Source organism: Eschrichtius robustus, chromosome 10 (assembly GCF_028021215.1).
Source record: "Eschrichtius robustus isolate mEscRob2 chromosome 10, mEscRob2.pri, whole genome shotgun sequence".
In the NCBI taxonomy this organism is placed as follows: domain Eukaryota; kingdom Metazoa; phylum Chordata; class Mammalia; order Artiodactyla; family Eschrichtiidae; genus Eschrichtius; species Eschrichtius robustus.
The window spans coordinates 48,292,533-48,308,101 of NC_090833.1; the positions used below are offsets into that span (position 1 = coordinate 48,292,533).

Here is a 15,569-nt window from a genome sequence, read left to right on the forward strand (position 1 = left end):
ACCCGGGCTTGCACCTGCAGCTCGTGGTGGGGTGAGGTTGATCTCCAGGCCTGGGGGACTGGGCGGGGTGGGGTGACCGGAGGTAGCTACTCAGCGGCGCATCAATAGCCCCAGGTGTGGGCCGTGCCCTCCCTCCCCCCAGGGAAGGCGGCGGCCGCGGGTGGAGAGCAGTTTGGGGGGCGCAAAAGGAAACTGTCTTGGGCGCAGGTGGCGCTCGCAGCCCCAGCCCCCAGTTTGGCCAATCACGGGCTCAAGCGCAGCCTGGTGGCAGCGGCGGCGGTAACGGAGTGCAGCAGGGCTGTGGCCGGAGCCGGCGGAGGCAAAAAGGCGGCGCCAACAGTGAGCTACGCGCAGGCGGGAGTGCGACCCGGCGGCTTGAGGAGCGAGCGAGAGCGCTCGGCGCCGGGGTGTTGCCCGGCCGAGCGAGGCGAACTTAGCATGGGGAAGAAGTGGAGAGACGCGGCCGAAATGGAGCGGGGCTGCTCGGACCGCGAGGACAGCGCGGAGAGCCGCAGGCACAGCCGGAGCGCCAGCCGGGGCAGGTTTGCCGAGTCGTGGAAAAGGTTAAGTTCCAAGCAGGGATCCACCAAGCGCTCGGGACTCCCGTCGCAGCAGACGCCGGTGAGTGGCTGGGGGAGAGCCCCTGGTGTCTTCCCCCCCGTGCACGCGACTCGAGCCCTTTCCATGGTGCTGAACTTGCCTCCTTAGAGGCTCAAGCCGGGAACTTGTGGAGCCGCTTCTAATGAAAGTGTTGGGGGCTGTGAGGAGGGGCAAGAAGGAACGACTTTCCTTTCCTCAGCTAGGGGAGGGTCTCCTGACGTCTCTGGTGTCTCTGCAAAAAATGGAAAACATGTTCGAGAGGCGAGGGCTCACTGTCAGATCATTAGAGTTTTGCAATTAGCGGGGCGTGGGAGATGTTGTCGAGTGTGTTGTTGTGACTCGCATACGTCCCGAGGGTCTGCCTGTGCAGCGTGTTCAAAGGTACTAGGCATCCGCTGAATGAGGGCGGAATAGGGAGGGCATGCCATATTTTTACTCTTAACACTGGCTCTTTTCCATCGCACACCCCCACTATATTAATAGGTGCGTTTAGTTGTTTGCAGAGTCATTTGCACGCAGAGAATAGCAAGAATATCCCAGGTGTTTATAATCCGACTGTTAACATATACAGCGTCCAGAAAACAGTTTTCCCATGTGCCAGCTCCTTTTCAATGTCTAATTAGTGCAATAAAAGCACTCAAGCGAAATTAATATGGGCATCGTATGTGTGTAGAGAAGTACAGTTGATAAAAACTTTAGCCGCATTTGCATTTTTAGTATTTAAATATTATGTTTTCCTTCAGCCTAGAGGGAAAGAACTCTGTTCTAGAAGAGAGTGCAGAGCCCTCCTGTTGCTCCTAGGGAAGAAGGGTACACCACTTTAACTTCCAAGACATCACTGAGAACATCAGTGTGTGTGTATTTATGTTTTACATCCAGAGGAGTTGACAGCAGAGACTGTACAGTGAAGAGAAATTGAATTCATTTTTTTAAAAAAGGATGGTACATAAACATTGTATAGCACGAATAATGTTACCCTGTTCTGTTTTTGAAAGGTCATCACTGCAGGACAAAAATTAATCCCTAAAAAGCAGGATGTCTAAAATATTCCTTCAAAAGAGTAAAATATAAATGCATACCCTTTTTTGGTATTTGTGTTTGTTTTGTTTGCTTGCTCACAAAAACTACTAGCAGAAAATGTTATTAGATATTTATTTGAAATATTTTAATATTTAGTGTGTTGAATGGGTAGGTTTTTAATTAAAATATGGATATAGAACACTTAAAATGCAATTAATTTTATTTCAGCCATTGAAATATTATTTTTCTAGAAATGTAGACTTGAAAATATTTTAAAAAGGAAAATATTCTGAAGATAGTTTTTTTCTGAAATAAATTATGTAGAACATATAAAATTGATGACTTTGGTTTCTATCAATTATGTGAACTAAGAATTAATTTTATCCCCTTTTTAATAAAAAGTCTAAATATCAATTTAAGTAACTTCTTGTGCTGCTTCTTTGATTTTGTTCAACAGGTACATTCAGAGTCTATATCAGGAACATATAAAATCTTCATAAAACTGTAAGTTAGATTAATAAATAGCTTGCAGGTCTGTTAGCTAGAATAAAAATGTGAGAGAAAGAGGACATAATAGATACCATGACAACCAGAAGACATCTGGAAAAGTAACCATGTCTCCTGTTTACTAAGGGTGATGATGGTGCTGTATTTCTCTGTAGTACTTGTTAATTGCAACATTAGTAATTCAGCTAAAAACAAGTTATGGCAAAAGCCTGTGCTTATTCTCACATTGCATGGCAAGTTTGATATTGATTTTGTTCTGAAAAAATCTAGTAAGTGCTCCTAGCCATGATTTTAATTATCAGAATTTTTTAAACAAATATAATGAGGTTTTGTAAATGTTGGAGCTGGGATGATGGTTTTTAACCAAGGTTTGATTCCATTAATACATAACAAAGACTTTCTACTTCATTTGTAAGTAAGACATCCAACTTATTTATGCAAACAGGAGGGAAGCAATAATAATGTTTGCAACAGATATGCTTATAAAAGTTTTTAATCTTTAAGGTAAAATGTTTTTCTCCCTCTTAAAGTGAGCTGGTGCTATTTTCAACTTTCACTGTATTTCATGTAAAAAATAGCTTAAATTATAGAGATTAGGAAGAGATTAAAGCAGTTAATTTGATTAATACTGCTTTTTATTTATTCTTATGAATAAATAAGATATTCTGTGATGTGGCTTTGGATCTTATTCATTTTGTGTTGTACTCAGAAATATTGTGGCATCCATCCTGATAAAAATCGTATAAGGATTTTACTCTTTCCTTTGAAGACAAAATAGATAAATGGGGAAAAAATTAGTTAATAGAACATGGAAGCTTTCTAACATCTTTTTGTCTTCTTTCTTTTGAGAATGTAAAATGATTATATAGTTGTTTTAATAACGTGGCCTCTGTTAACTCTCTTCTCTGCTTTAGTTAGAGTCTTGAAGTCACTTCCAGTTAAAGTTATTCCCAGGGAATGATACAGCCTATGAGACTCTGTCCCCAGTGGGAATGATTGCATTATTTTTCATTTTCACTAACAACAAAGCAGACATACATCATGGATAATGGGGGAGATTTTCTTCAGCAAAGAGAGGTCTGCCATATTCTTGGTTATCCAGAAGTACTTTTCTTCTGTGATCTGAGCCATGGTGATTTTGTGTGTGAAGTATAGAGGAGGTGTGTTTGAATCAACCTTGGCAATTAGATTTCCTACCTATCACTAAATATGCTGGGGTTTTCTTAGAAATATCTTAGAGGCTGGGGTAGTCCCATGATTTTAATGCTGCTATTAGAAGTCAAAAAGTCACGTTCCTGGCAATCCCTTTGGTACTCAGAAAATGATCTCCTGATAGTCTTTACAGAGTATGGCAGGCCCACATTAGGACAATGTGTGCCATCCCTGCCCCATCTCTCTGGGGTCTGCTTCTGTTCTGCAGAAGCAGCACTACCCTGTGCAATAGCTGGAAGAACAGGCAGCCGTTCTGAGTCCTAACAGTGGCATTTAAAGGGCATGTTTTCAATTTCTGGGCCACAGTCCTAGGTGTGTCTGACAAATCAATCCTTGCTGATTTGAAAAGTTTTTTTTTTTTTTTTCATTTTTCTAATTCAAGAAACACTCTCCTCTCCGCTTATTTTTAGTCTTCATGGTTGACAATGAAAGCTTTAATCCAGTAATCTGCAATACTCAAAATGTACCCCAAATCATAAAATTCTGATAGAGTGAAGTAGGATTTAATCATATTCATTCCTTGGAATTTGTTCCTCTCTGAAAGTGCATCATGGATTATTTTTTAAAATCTAAAAATACTGAGTTTTTTTTTTTTTAGTAAATGTAAAGGAATTTTATATCAACTTTACAGTTAAATTAATATGAAAGTTATATATTTGAATTTTGGATATGAAATGAAGTTTCTGGATATTAATGTTTTATGTAATGTCTCTGTTGAATTGGTTAATAAGCATAAAAGTAATTTAAAACTTCTTTGCCTCCATTCTGTAAGATCTGGATTTCATATTTCTCCTTGAAGTATTGTTCTTGTTATTACTATTATTTGTTTTAATTCCACCCACACAGAAATATTTGGAAATCTATTGAAAGCTGAGTCAGCAAGTGCCGTCTGGTGTTACGATATCAAATGTTCACCTGTGCATATAGTACTTTTAATTTTGAAAGGCGATTTCCTCCTCTAGTCCATTTATACAGCTATTTAAAGGCTTGTTTTCAAATAGATGCAGATTTAATTTAATCTCTGAGTAACCTCTGTGCAAAAGAAGAAGAAGCAGTTCTGAGGGAGTCAAATGATGGAGTTGTTTTTCAACCTTAGATGTCATGCTTGTTTCCACTAATGCTGTAATTACCCTCATCAGCAGGTGCCCACCACAGAACATCACACCTTGTGCAGACAAGAGGGCAGCTAAGAGCGTATAGAAGCAGCAGTGAGTCTATGAAACAGCAGTCCTGCGAAGTAGATGAGACCCGTTCAGCTGGTCCTACATTCACTCCTCCCACAGCTGTTTGAGATGCTGTGTGCGCAGGGGGGATTCCATGAGCAAACCTGGTCCATTTCCGAGGCTGACTTGTCTCTTTTGGAGCAAGTGACTTCCAGTTGTTCCTGCCAAAAGCTGGGTTCTTCAAGATCTTAAAATAAATGAGAGAAAGCTGAGTCAAAGGCAGGACTAAAGTCAGAAAAACTCATTTCCCAACCGATTGCCCATTTGAGGATTGTGTGAATGGTAGATCCCATGGTGGCCGTAGAAACAACAGCAACTTGGTGAAAAGAATCCTTGTTTCCTTTTTCAGTGTCTAATATGCTATTGCAGTGTCATTAAACCCTTAATAGTTTGTTCTTGTTACACAAAGGGCTCGCTGGTGAAAGCAGAACAAATCCCCTGTAGTGCTAGTCCATTACTGAATAAACCATTTCTTGACAGGTGATTTTGTCTACTGCCTTTTACTCCCTGTGTTGAAAAAATAAAAAAAGGGACAATGTTGTATCATTTAGGAATATGGCTGTATTTTCTTGATATTGTGATTTTTTTGATGGGGAAAAAAGCCATTTTCTGATAATCGTCTATTTTGCTTAAGCATTTCTGAATTCTTTTTCTAGTAATTAATATAACTAACAAGCTTTTTCTCATCAATCACAGTGAATTAAAAATTTAATTTAATTTAGTTTCATCTTTAATTTGAGGGCCATGGTATTAGGTGGCACGTGAGTAATTCAAATATTTTAAGTTTTGAGGAGGAAAAATATCCTTGTATGGGGATGGTTTTAAACATGGTTTCAGTTATTCCCAAATATATTACAGCAGTTTCTTCTGCCATTATTTATTGAGATCTTGAAAAAGAATTGAATCATTAAAAATCATTTATAAATAGTAGCAAAACATATTCATTTGTTCTGACCAGCTGTGCTGGTCTGTGCATTGGCTTTACTTTTTGTTTCTTTCATTTGCAAAGCCAAATGGGGGGCTGGTAGAGCAAATATGAAAGGATTATAGAGAAGAATGTTTAAAGAAACTTTTATTCCTCTAACATTCATTGAGTACTTAGGAAGTGTTAGGCACCATGGTAGGTACTGAACAACTTCCTCAATAGAACTAATGGTTTAACACAAGACAGAGATATGCAAAGCAACAAGACAGGGTTATACATAGCCTAGCTTCATGGTCAGAATACAGTGGAGCAAAGATGAAAGTAGTCAATGCCTCTTAATGGATGGTGATGGAAAATTTAGATAAGAAGCATCCTAGACTTGGTGCCTGATTCTCAAAAGATGAGGAAGAAAAAGAGTTGCTTGGCTTTGGCAATTTGGAAAGAGGGCAATAATTCCTTTCTCAGTCATTTTAACAGACTCATGAGGGTCGATGCCTGACTGCACAGCAGATGAGACAGAGAAGTAACAGCGATGACAGCAACAAGGCAAAACACGTAGGTAGGACTCAGTATGTGCCAGCATCACAGAATTTATTATCTATTGCCTGACTTCAGCTAGACTGTAAGCAAAAGTGGGGATCTTTGTTTTGTCCACTGATTTATCCAGATGCCTTGAATAGTGCCTGGTGTATAGTAAGCACTCAAATATTTGTTCAATGAATAAGGTGACTAATTAATTGTAAAATGGTGCTTTTTGATTAATGTGAGGTAGACTTTAGGTTCTTAGCTATGAAGGAAAAAAGAAATATAGGCAATTTTTCTTTTTTTTTCAAGATGGGAGAAATTTGAGCTTTCTATTTGCTGGGTGAAGAACCTATTAGAGAAGGAGGGTTTAAACAAGTAGGAAGAGAGAAAAGCAATGAAACTAGTTTATACATCTGGAGGAGTTGGGATTTGTTTAATGGGAGGGTTAAAGATCTGTTTTCCCTCATGTTCAATCCTGGCTCTACCCTCTTTGTCTTAGGGACTTGCCTGGTGGAAATTGGACCCGATTGTTGATTATTTTGCAGGTTTTACTTAGTACATATTTAGTCTATAGTGTTAGTGAATAATTCAAAATTATCACGCAAATATATGTATTTCTGGGAAACTATTGTTTGTTAATAATTAATAGATTGCTGAGATGCTACTTTGTATCTTTGACCTCTCTAAGTACCTGAATTCTTTGATCTCACCAAATACCTCAAGAGATGTGGGAAATTCCTCAGATCTCAACAAGGTGGGAATCAGTACTTCAGTTTTCCTGAGGATGGTTATCTTAGTTGAGTTGACATGGCAAGCTGCCAGTCCCTGCATACAATGTCATGGGATTATATATTTATTTAAAATGCCTCTGTAGAATACCAGAACTTCAACCACAAAATAGTCACACAAAACGGAACACATTCACAGTGATAATCAGTAGGTTTTGTCCTCCACAAGCGTTGATTTTTCTAGGACTTCCTTGGGAATGAACTTTATAATGGTGAGATTAGGAGGGACAACTCTTTTGGGTAAGTGTTCCCAACAGGCTCAATTTGAATGCAGTTCATCTCTACTTGGAAAGTTCTATGGACAATCTGAATTGATTTTAGAGAACAGTATGGTGGCTTTGGAAGCAAGCAGATCTATATTGGAACCCTGGCCTCTCTCAGTTTTCTCCCCAGTTCTATCAGGAGGATTCTGTCTTCCTTTCCCACTGTTTAAGATTCACTGGTGTTCTTTTTTTTTTCCTAATAAAGAAAAAGTAATTATTGTATTTATTTTTATTTAAAATTTAAATTGGCCCAAATAGGCAAAAATAGAAAATACTATGAAAAGAACTCACATACTCATAATACACATTAAACCAAGGTTAACAATTTGCCGTATATTCTTTATATCTTTTTAAGAGTAAACTGCTACAGACACAGCTAAAATATCCCCTTACCATTCTCTTGATTCCTTCCGAAGGTAAGAATTATTCTGAACTTGAGGTTCATTCTTCTCATATAGGTTTATTTAAAAAAATCTCTACTACATATTTATTTATTCATAACTATGTATAAATAGTATGGTTCTGTATGTTTAAAAATTTTTACGTGAATGTATAGTATACTTTTGCAATTTGCTTTTTTTCATTCAACATTGTATTTTTTGAGGTATATCAAGGAGTTAGAAGTAGATGTTGCGTATTATTTCAGTATGTTTGTACAACAGGTAATTTAGTCATTTCTCTACTGGCAAAATTTTAGTTTATTTCCTTATTTTTTTTGGCTATTACAAACAATATTCAATGATAATCTTTGTACTTGTCTCTTTGGTCCTTAACTTGCAAAAATAGGATATAAACTCAGGAACTGACCTCGCTCTTTGGAATATATAAGGACCAGGGCTTCTTCCCTAGAGAAAGTTCAAGCTTGTCCAGCTCCTAATCTCTGAACAGATCCAAAATTTGCAAGGAGCTGAAGGGGAATGGTGCTGGCCTTCTTTAATACTGGATTGACATTCAGATCAGACAGACTTGATTTCCAGTCTGGCTCAGGTCATTAACTGGTTTTGCAGCTTTATCTTTCTGTGTCTCAGTCCTTTATAGTAAAATGAGGATGGGAATACCTGTCTCCAGGATGAATTGTGAATGTTAAGTGTATTGATGTGTGTAGGTATTTCAGTGTCTGCAAGAGCTACTTGTTAAATGGATGTTACCTAACTCTTGGTATTAATCAGAGGTCTTACAACAAATATAAGAAGTTGCCTTTGTTTGATGGGGAAGTGTTTATAATCTTTAATTCTTTTGAAATTAAAATGTTGGTTACAGACAAGAGGTAATATAAGGCTAATGATCATTTGTATTGGGCTTCTGGTTTTGAAAGTGCTTCGGAAAATAAAGTCAGCTTGTCTCCTCCAAGGTGATTGTTTTCCACAGTTGATTCTGGTCCTTGAAATGTCCATTATTCTATGTTTTTACTGAAGGTAAATTTATTGACATTTTTAGAAATAAAATGTGAAATCTGTACCATATTGAAATACAGGATACTCTTTGCTTTTGGTATTTTTACCATTGGGTTCTTTATGTTTTGAAATAAATTATGATTATAAAATTGTTATCTTCATGAACCTCAAGATTTTTGGGAAAGAATGCTTTTTAAAATACCTTTATTAAGGAAAATCCAAACATATACAACACTAGAGGGAATAGTGTAATAACCACATTTACCCATAATCCAGCTTCAACAATTGTCAAAACATGACAAATCGTATTTCATTTGTATACCCCTATTTCCTGTTTTTTCCCTCTTCATTAGATTATTTGCAAATTCCAGATATCATATTACTTCTTCTAAAAAATATCTGAAAAATAAGGACCCCTTATCAAAACAAAACTGCAATACTATTATGAAGTTTAGACAAATTAATAATTTCCTAATACCCACATATATTAAATTGGGATCACATTTCCTTAATGATCTCACAATTCTGTTTTCTACCCACGGTTTGTTTGAATCAGAATACAGCTGTAATTTACACATTACAGTTATTTGTGTTTTTCAGTCTATAAGTTTCCTGTCCAGGTCTCCTTTTTTTCTGTTGAAAATTATTTTTCAAAGAAATTTATTTGTCCTATAGAGTTTCCTACATTATATATTTTGCAGAATACATCCCAATGGTGTTAATCTTACATGTTCCTCTGTCCATTGTATTTCCTATGAACTGGTAGTTTGCTCAGGAGCCTTGATCGGTTTTGATTTTTTTGGAGAGGATACTGCATAGATATTCTGGTTTCCTCTCATTTTAGGTATTAGCTACCATTGATGATCATTGTCTAGAGCAGGTGTTGGCAGACATTTTATGTAAAATCCAAATAGTGAACATTTTAGGTTTTGTGCACCATAAGGTCTCTTAGAACTACTCAACCCTGCTATTACAGCCTCAAAGGAGCCATAGACATTATATAAATAAGTGGACATGGCTATGTTCCCCAGCAACTTTATAAATAAACACTGAAATTTGAATTTCATATAATTTTTTACATGTAATGAAATATTATTCTTCTTTAATTTTTTTAACCATTTAAGAATGTAAAAATCATTCTTAGCTCACAGGCTAAGAAAAAAACAGGCCACAGACTGGATCTGGCCCTTAGCTGGAGTTTGTTGATCCCTGACTAAGATCCATTGCTTTATTAGGGCATTGCAAAATGATAATATACAATTCTGTCTTTCCTTTTTCATTTATTAGCTGAAATTTTATAAATAGGAACCACTGCATCAATGATTTGCTTACTTTGAGTTATAATTCATACCATAAAGTCAAGATAAATATTTGGGAGAGACAGTTTTAAAAAGCTGAGCTAATAATAATAATAGGAGCTATGTGGTGGCATTGATCTCTTAGTTTACTGTCAAGCCTTAGATTTTAATTGGGTCACTGTGTTCAGTTAACCATCAGAAAATATTTGGCCCTTTATTATGGAGACCCATTAAACTGTCATTAAGAAATGGAATATGTAAAAACATATTGTCAAACTATTTCTGTATTAAGGCTTTTGCTCTCAGTATTTAAAAAAACCCTGGGCATTGTGTTAGGTTTCTGCTGCTGCCATAAAAAATTACTACAAACTTAGTGGCTTAAAGCGACACGAATTTATATTATCTTATAGTTCTGTAGTTCGGAAGTCTGATATGGGTTTCTCTAGACCAAAATCAAGGTATTGACAGGGCTGTGTTCCTTTCTGTAGTCTCAAGGGGAGAATCCATTTCCTTGCCCTTTCCAGCTTCTAGCAGATACCAGCATTCCTTGGCTCCTGGCTCCTTTCTCTTTCATCAAAGACAGCAAAGTTGTCTGTCATTGACCCCTGCTTCTATTGTCACAATGCTTTCTCTGACCCTCTCTTTTGCCTCCCTCTTCCATGTTTGAGTCTTATGAGTACATTGGACCCACCTGGATAATCCAGAAGACTCTCTTTAAGGTCAAGTAATTAGCAATCTTAATTACCCTTTGCCAATGGAAAGTAACATATGTATTCACAGGTGCTGGAGATTTAGGATGTGGCCCTCTTTTGGAGGCCACTATTTTGCCTATCATGGGCATTAAGGTATCGTTGTTTGGTTTGTTAAATCTTTACTAGACAGGTTTTTCTTTCTATTTTAAAAAATTTTTGTTGGGGTATAGTTGCTTTACAATACTAGAAAGTTTTGAAGGTGGTGGTGAAAGATCCTCTCTGAGGTGCCTTTAAACCCATGATAAATACTCATCTCCTCAGAATGATGTTCTGCTGGCAAACAAAGGAACAGAATAGATAAGAATTTACTGCACTCTTTTTCTCCCCTATTTTTCCCCAGCTTTGTTGAGCTATAATTGACAAACATTATATATATTTAAAGTATATAACATAATGTTTTGATATAGTATACATTGTGAAATGATTACCACAATCAAGCTAGTTAACATATCCGTCACTTCACATAGTTACCTTTCTGTTTTTGTGGTGCGAACATTTAAGATCTATTCTCTTAGCAAATTTCAAGTACGTAATACAGTATTGTTAACTATAGTCACCATGCTGCACATTAGATTTCCAGAGCTTATTCATCCTGCATAACTGAAACTTATACTCTTTTGTTTTCTGAATGTTGAATTCACAGTGAAAACTGTAGAAGTGAAAATTACCTTTCCTACCAGTGGATATTCAGTAGATTTGGCGATATGAATGTTTTGTTTTGACATACATTTTAATGAGCACCCACTCTATACAAGGTAAAGTCTCAAATGCTACAGGAGAAAGAAATGTGAAAAAGACTTCTGGAAGACTTACTTGTGATTGGTGGGAGGGATGAAACTATAATTTGGCATATAACATGATATATTTACTGTGACATATTAGGTATATAGTTAGCAATTATACATAAATGATATATTTTGACTATTACTCATAAGTATCTTAAAATTGCCTTAATTATATTATTAGTCTGCTAAAAAGCTTGGTAAGACTTGTCAAATGGTTGAGAAAATCAGTTGATTGGACCCATGGTGGAACTTTCAGTTTTTGATCCACAGACTTGAAGCTGTACAGGTAAAATGATTTTTTAGGATATCTTTAATTAGTATTTTCTTTAAAAATTTTTTTTAAACTTTTATGCAATTTTTAAAGGTTACTTTCCACTTACAGTTATTACAGAATATTGGCTATATTCCCTGTGTTGTACAATACATTCTTGAGCCTGTCTAACACCCAGTAGTTTGTACCTCCCACTCCCCTACCCCTGTATTCTGCCCCCCCAGCCCCCCCCCATAACCACTAGTTTGTTCTCTAGATCTGTGAGTCTGCTTCTTTTATGTTATATTTACTAGTTTGTTGTATTTTTTAGATTCCACATATAAGCGATATCATACAGTATTTATCTTTATGTCTGACATTTCACTTAGCATAATACCCTCCAAGTCCATCCATGTTGCTGAAAATGGCAAAATTTTTTCTATGTAGATGTTTCAAAAAGCAATTTTTACTAGTTTGTAAATATTTTATTGATTTTTTTAATGAATGAAAATAACCCTTAACTTGAAATTTTGAATTACAACTACTTTTTAAATAGGGCTCTTAATGTTTTTTCCCGTTATTTGAGTACATCTGATTATTCATATAATTGCTTGTCTCCTTTATTCAATAATTTTAACAATAGATAATTATTATAAATCACTGTTAATAGAAAAGAAAGAAGGATGAATAATTAGCACCAAGTGAGGACATAGCAATAGATAGAGTCTTCAAAATGCTAAGGTCAAATAGGGTGAGAAATTGAGTCTCTCTTTTTAAAAATGTTCCTATTTCTTTTTTTATTGAAATATATTTGACTATAACCTTGTGTACATTTAAGGTATACAACATGTTAATTTGATACATTTATATATTGTTATACGATCACTATAAAAGGCAGAAGGACCAAGATGAAGACAAAAGATCTGGACCTTGACTCAAGATAAAGACATTTCCTTCTATCATTCCTAACTAAGGGTTTTCCTGTGGTTATAGCTACGTATTATTGTTACTATTAATTATTACAACTTATATGTGTGATTAGGTTTAAGGTAATATTGGTGAGTAAACTCCATTTTATTCCCTTTTTCTTGACTTTATAAAGTCTGTCATAAAATAAAACCTTCAGGAATTATTGAGGGGAAGTAGCAGAATTGGACCTGACAGACATTTGTCACCAGCCCATTGTCCATTGTGGGTGCCAGTTTCAGAATAAGATCTATTTCCATTTGTTTGGACTTTATATCACAAAGTTGACCCCCCATGTAAAGACACATTTTTAACAAAAAGATAAAGTTTAAAATTGCTTTCCTTTTTTCGGAGTTATTGGCAACCATTTAGTGGGAATATGGGTTTTTAAGTATTTAAAAGTGTTAGATACCCTAGCACTAAATGAAATTAGTTTTCTTTAAAAGATAAACAATAATGATTCAAATTACTAGAGCCTAGGACAAAGTGGGAATGATTTGGATTACAGCTACAAAAAGAGCTCATTGTTTAAAAGGTGTATCACGTTATCGGATGTAACTATAGAACGCAGTGGTAACAGTAACTAAAACAAGAGCTTAATTCATGTTATGAAAATCACATACTCCAGGTGAATAGACTTTGAAAAAATGAATGCAGAAGGAACCAGTGATAAATAATGGCTAAGTCCTGCTTTTGTCTCATTACCCATTAAGTACACTTAGGGGAGGGGAGGGAAAAAAAATGTGTGACTATACTGTACCTTGTATAATTGGTGCCTTTGGGTCCACTGATGGAGATAGACGACTAAGCTGGTATGATAACATCATGGTCCTGCCTTGATCTGGGCAGTGAGGTAATTCACAGGATATTGTATTACTGCATAGTTTGTGAATCCTACACATTGTAAAACCTTTGGATAGCTGGGCATTATTTCTTCTTCCTGGGGAAAATGTCTGATTGTCAAATATAATCTTAAATGTACCTGGAGTATAATTTAGTCCTTTGGTTTAGGATCTCCTTTAGGATGAGGTTTGTATTTTATTTACCAGTGTAGCCCCACATTTTGCACAGTGCCTGGCATGTTGTGGAAACTCAGTACTTGTATGTGGAGTAAATGAGAGAACATAGTGAAAATGCTCTAGACTTAGATGTTTCATACCTTGGACAGATAAAGGGTGAAGAAAGGAAGAAAAATAAACATTATTTTGGTATTTTTAAATACCAGGCACTTTCAGTGATCTCTTACGTAATCTTCTGTACACTATTCTGATGTAGGATTGATTTGGATGCCCAAAGCACAGATGAAGAAGCAGAATTTCAAAGAAGTCAAGTCAGTTCTTACCAGGGTAACTGGGAAATGGTAGAGATAGAATTCAAATGCAACCATCCATTAATTTTTTTTCAATACTCTGCTGACTTGTGAGCTAGGGATAAGATGATTTAAAAAGCATAAACAAAGTTTATGTATGTCTCTTCCCTCACAAAGGTGGTTTGTTCTTGGAGGTGGCTTAAAGGTCACTATGGGTAGTGAGACTAAATCAGAGCAGCACTGAGTAATGAAAGCAATTAAACTGTATTGTCAACAGTCCTGCCAACAAGCTTAGTCCCAGGAATAAACTATTGAATGGAAAAACAAAAACATGGTAACTTGTTATTGCTGCTACTTCTCTTACTGTTGTTGGGTGAGAATAGGGCAATATAGTTGCATTTACATGATTGTGAGACTTTATTTCCTTTATTTTAAAAAATATGTTGAGTCATTTACTTATTCTTTCAAGTTTTAAATAAACTCTGGTTATTTCATTTTTGTGATGTCAAACAGAACCAGATTTAGAAAACTATAATTTCAAGTGAAACTTGAGTATAGAACCCTTGTTAAATAGGTTCTGTGTGTGTGTGTGTGTGTGTTAGAAAAATGTGACAAATAAGAGATAAATAAGAACCTTTCCTGGGAGTTTAATTTGAGAAAGTAATTACCTTGGTTTGTCTTGAGGTCAGAGTAGAGTCAGGCCAATATACCGTATCATTAATATCTTACATCAAATGGAATTGGTGTCCATAATAATGACCCTGAGCCAAGGTGTTGTACTCAGACATAAGAGAAAGATGGGTTTGTGTCCCGTGCTTCCTACTTACTAAGGCGAGAAGCTGCATTAAGATCAGGAAGAGAGATGTTCAATAACAATGGGTGAAAGAAAATGAGTTGTTGATTAACTAGGAAAAAAACAATCAAAAGAACCCTTTTCACAAGCATTCTTATTTAATCGTACTCTGTGTGCGTGTAAGAAGTATATGCCTATATTTTCACAACCAAGGGTGTTTAAAATCTAATTAGGATATGCTGACATTTGCTGTAAATCTAAATAATGACCATAAAATTGAAGTTTCCATCCATTCTTCTCAGGTCTCTGGGATACTCATTGTGGGGGATGACGGTGGTGGTAGAGATACAAGAGAGGCAACGTGCCCACCCTCTTTACTTGTTATCATGAAGAATGGGAGAAAATGAACATTTGCTGTATGCTCAGCACTTTGTTAGGCTTTTTTTTAATATTTATGAAGGCTTTATATTTTATACATGCTATCTCATTCAGTCCACACAACAACCTGATTAGGTAAGCATCCCTCCTGGAGCTTATATTCTAGTGAGGGCTGACAGAAGATACACAAACAAGCACGTGAATATGTAATAAAATGTCTAGTGATTATAAGTACTATGAGGAAAGATAAAACAAGGCCAGGAGGTAAAGAATGAGCGAGGGTGCTATTTTAGCTAGAGGGGAAGCCTCTCTGTTTGGTGCTATTAGGCAGATGTCAAGATGAAGTGAGGAAACAAGCCATGGAGATACCTGGGGAAGAACATTCCAGGCAGAGAGAACAGCAGGTACAAGTGTCCTGAGGCAGAGGAATGTCTGATGTGTTCAACCAAAGACGCTGGAGCAGAATGAGCCAGGATGAAAGGGGAAGGAGATAAAATCTGATTTGAACCCAGGTCTATCTGACTCCAAACTGATGTCCACAACGTTCCTCTCACACCATGAATTGGGAAGATGTGTAGCAC

At 36.5% G+C, this 15,569-nt stretch overlaps 1 protein-coding gene across 4 annotated transcripts in view; it reads left to right on the forward strand.

The window, feature by feature from the left end:
• The first annotated feature begins 438 nt into the window (after positions 1 to 438).
• TRPM3 (transient receptor potential cation channel subfamily M member 3) overlaps positions 439 to 15,569 on the forward strand; it is an 829,755-nt gene continuing 814,624 nt past the window's right edge. For all 4 annotated transcript variants that reach the window (XM_068553750.1, XM_068553755.1, XM_068553753.1 and 1 more), the window contains exon 1: positions 439 to 621. In XM_068553750.1, coding sequence (XP_068409851.1) covers positions 439 to 621 — 183 coding nt within the window. The remainder of the gene's footprint in view (positions 622 to 15,569) is intronic.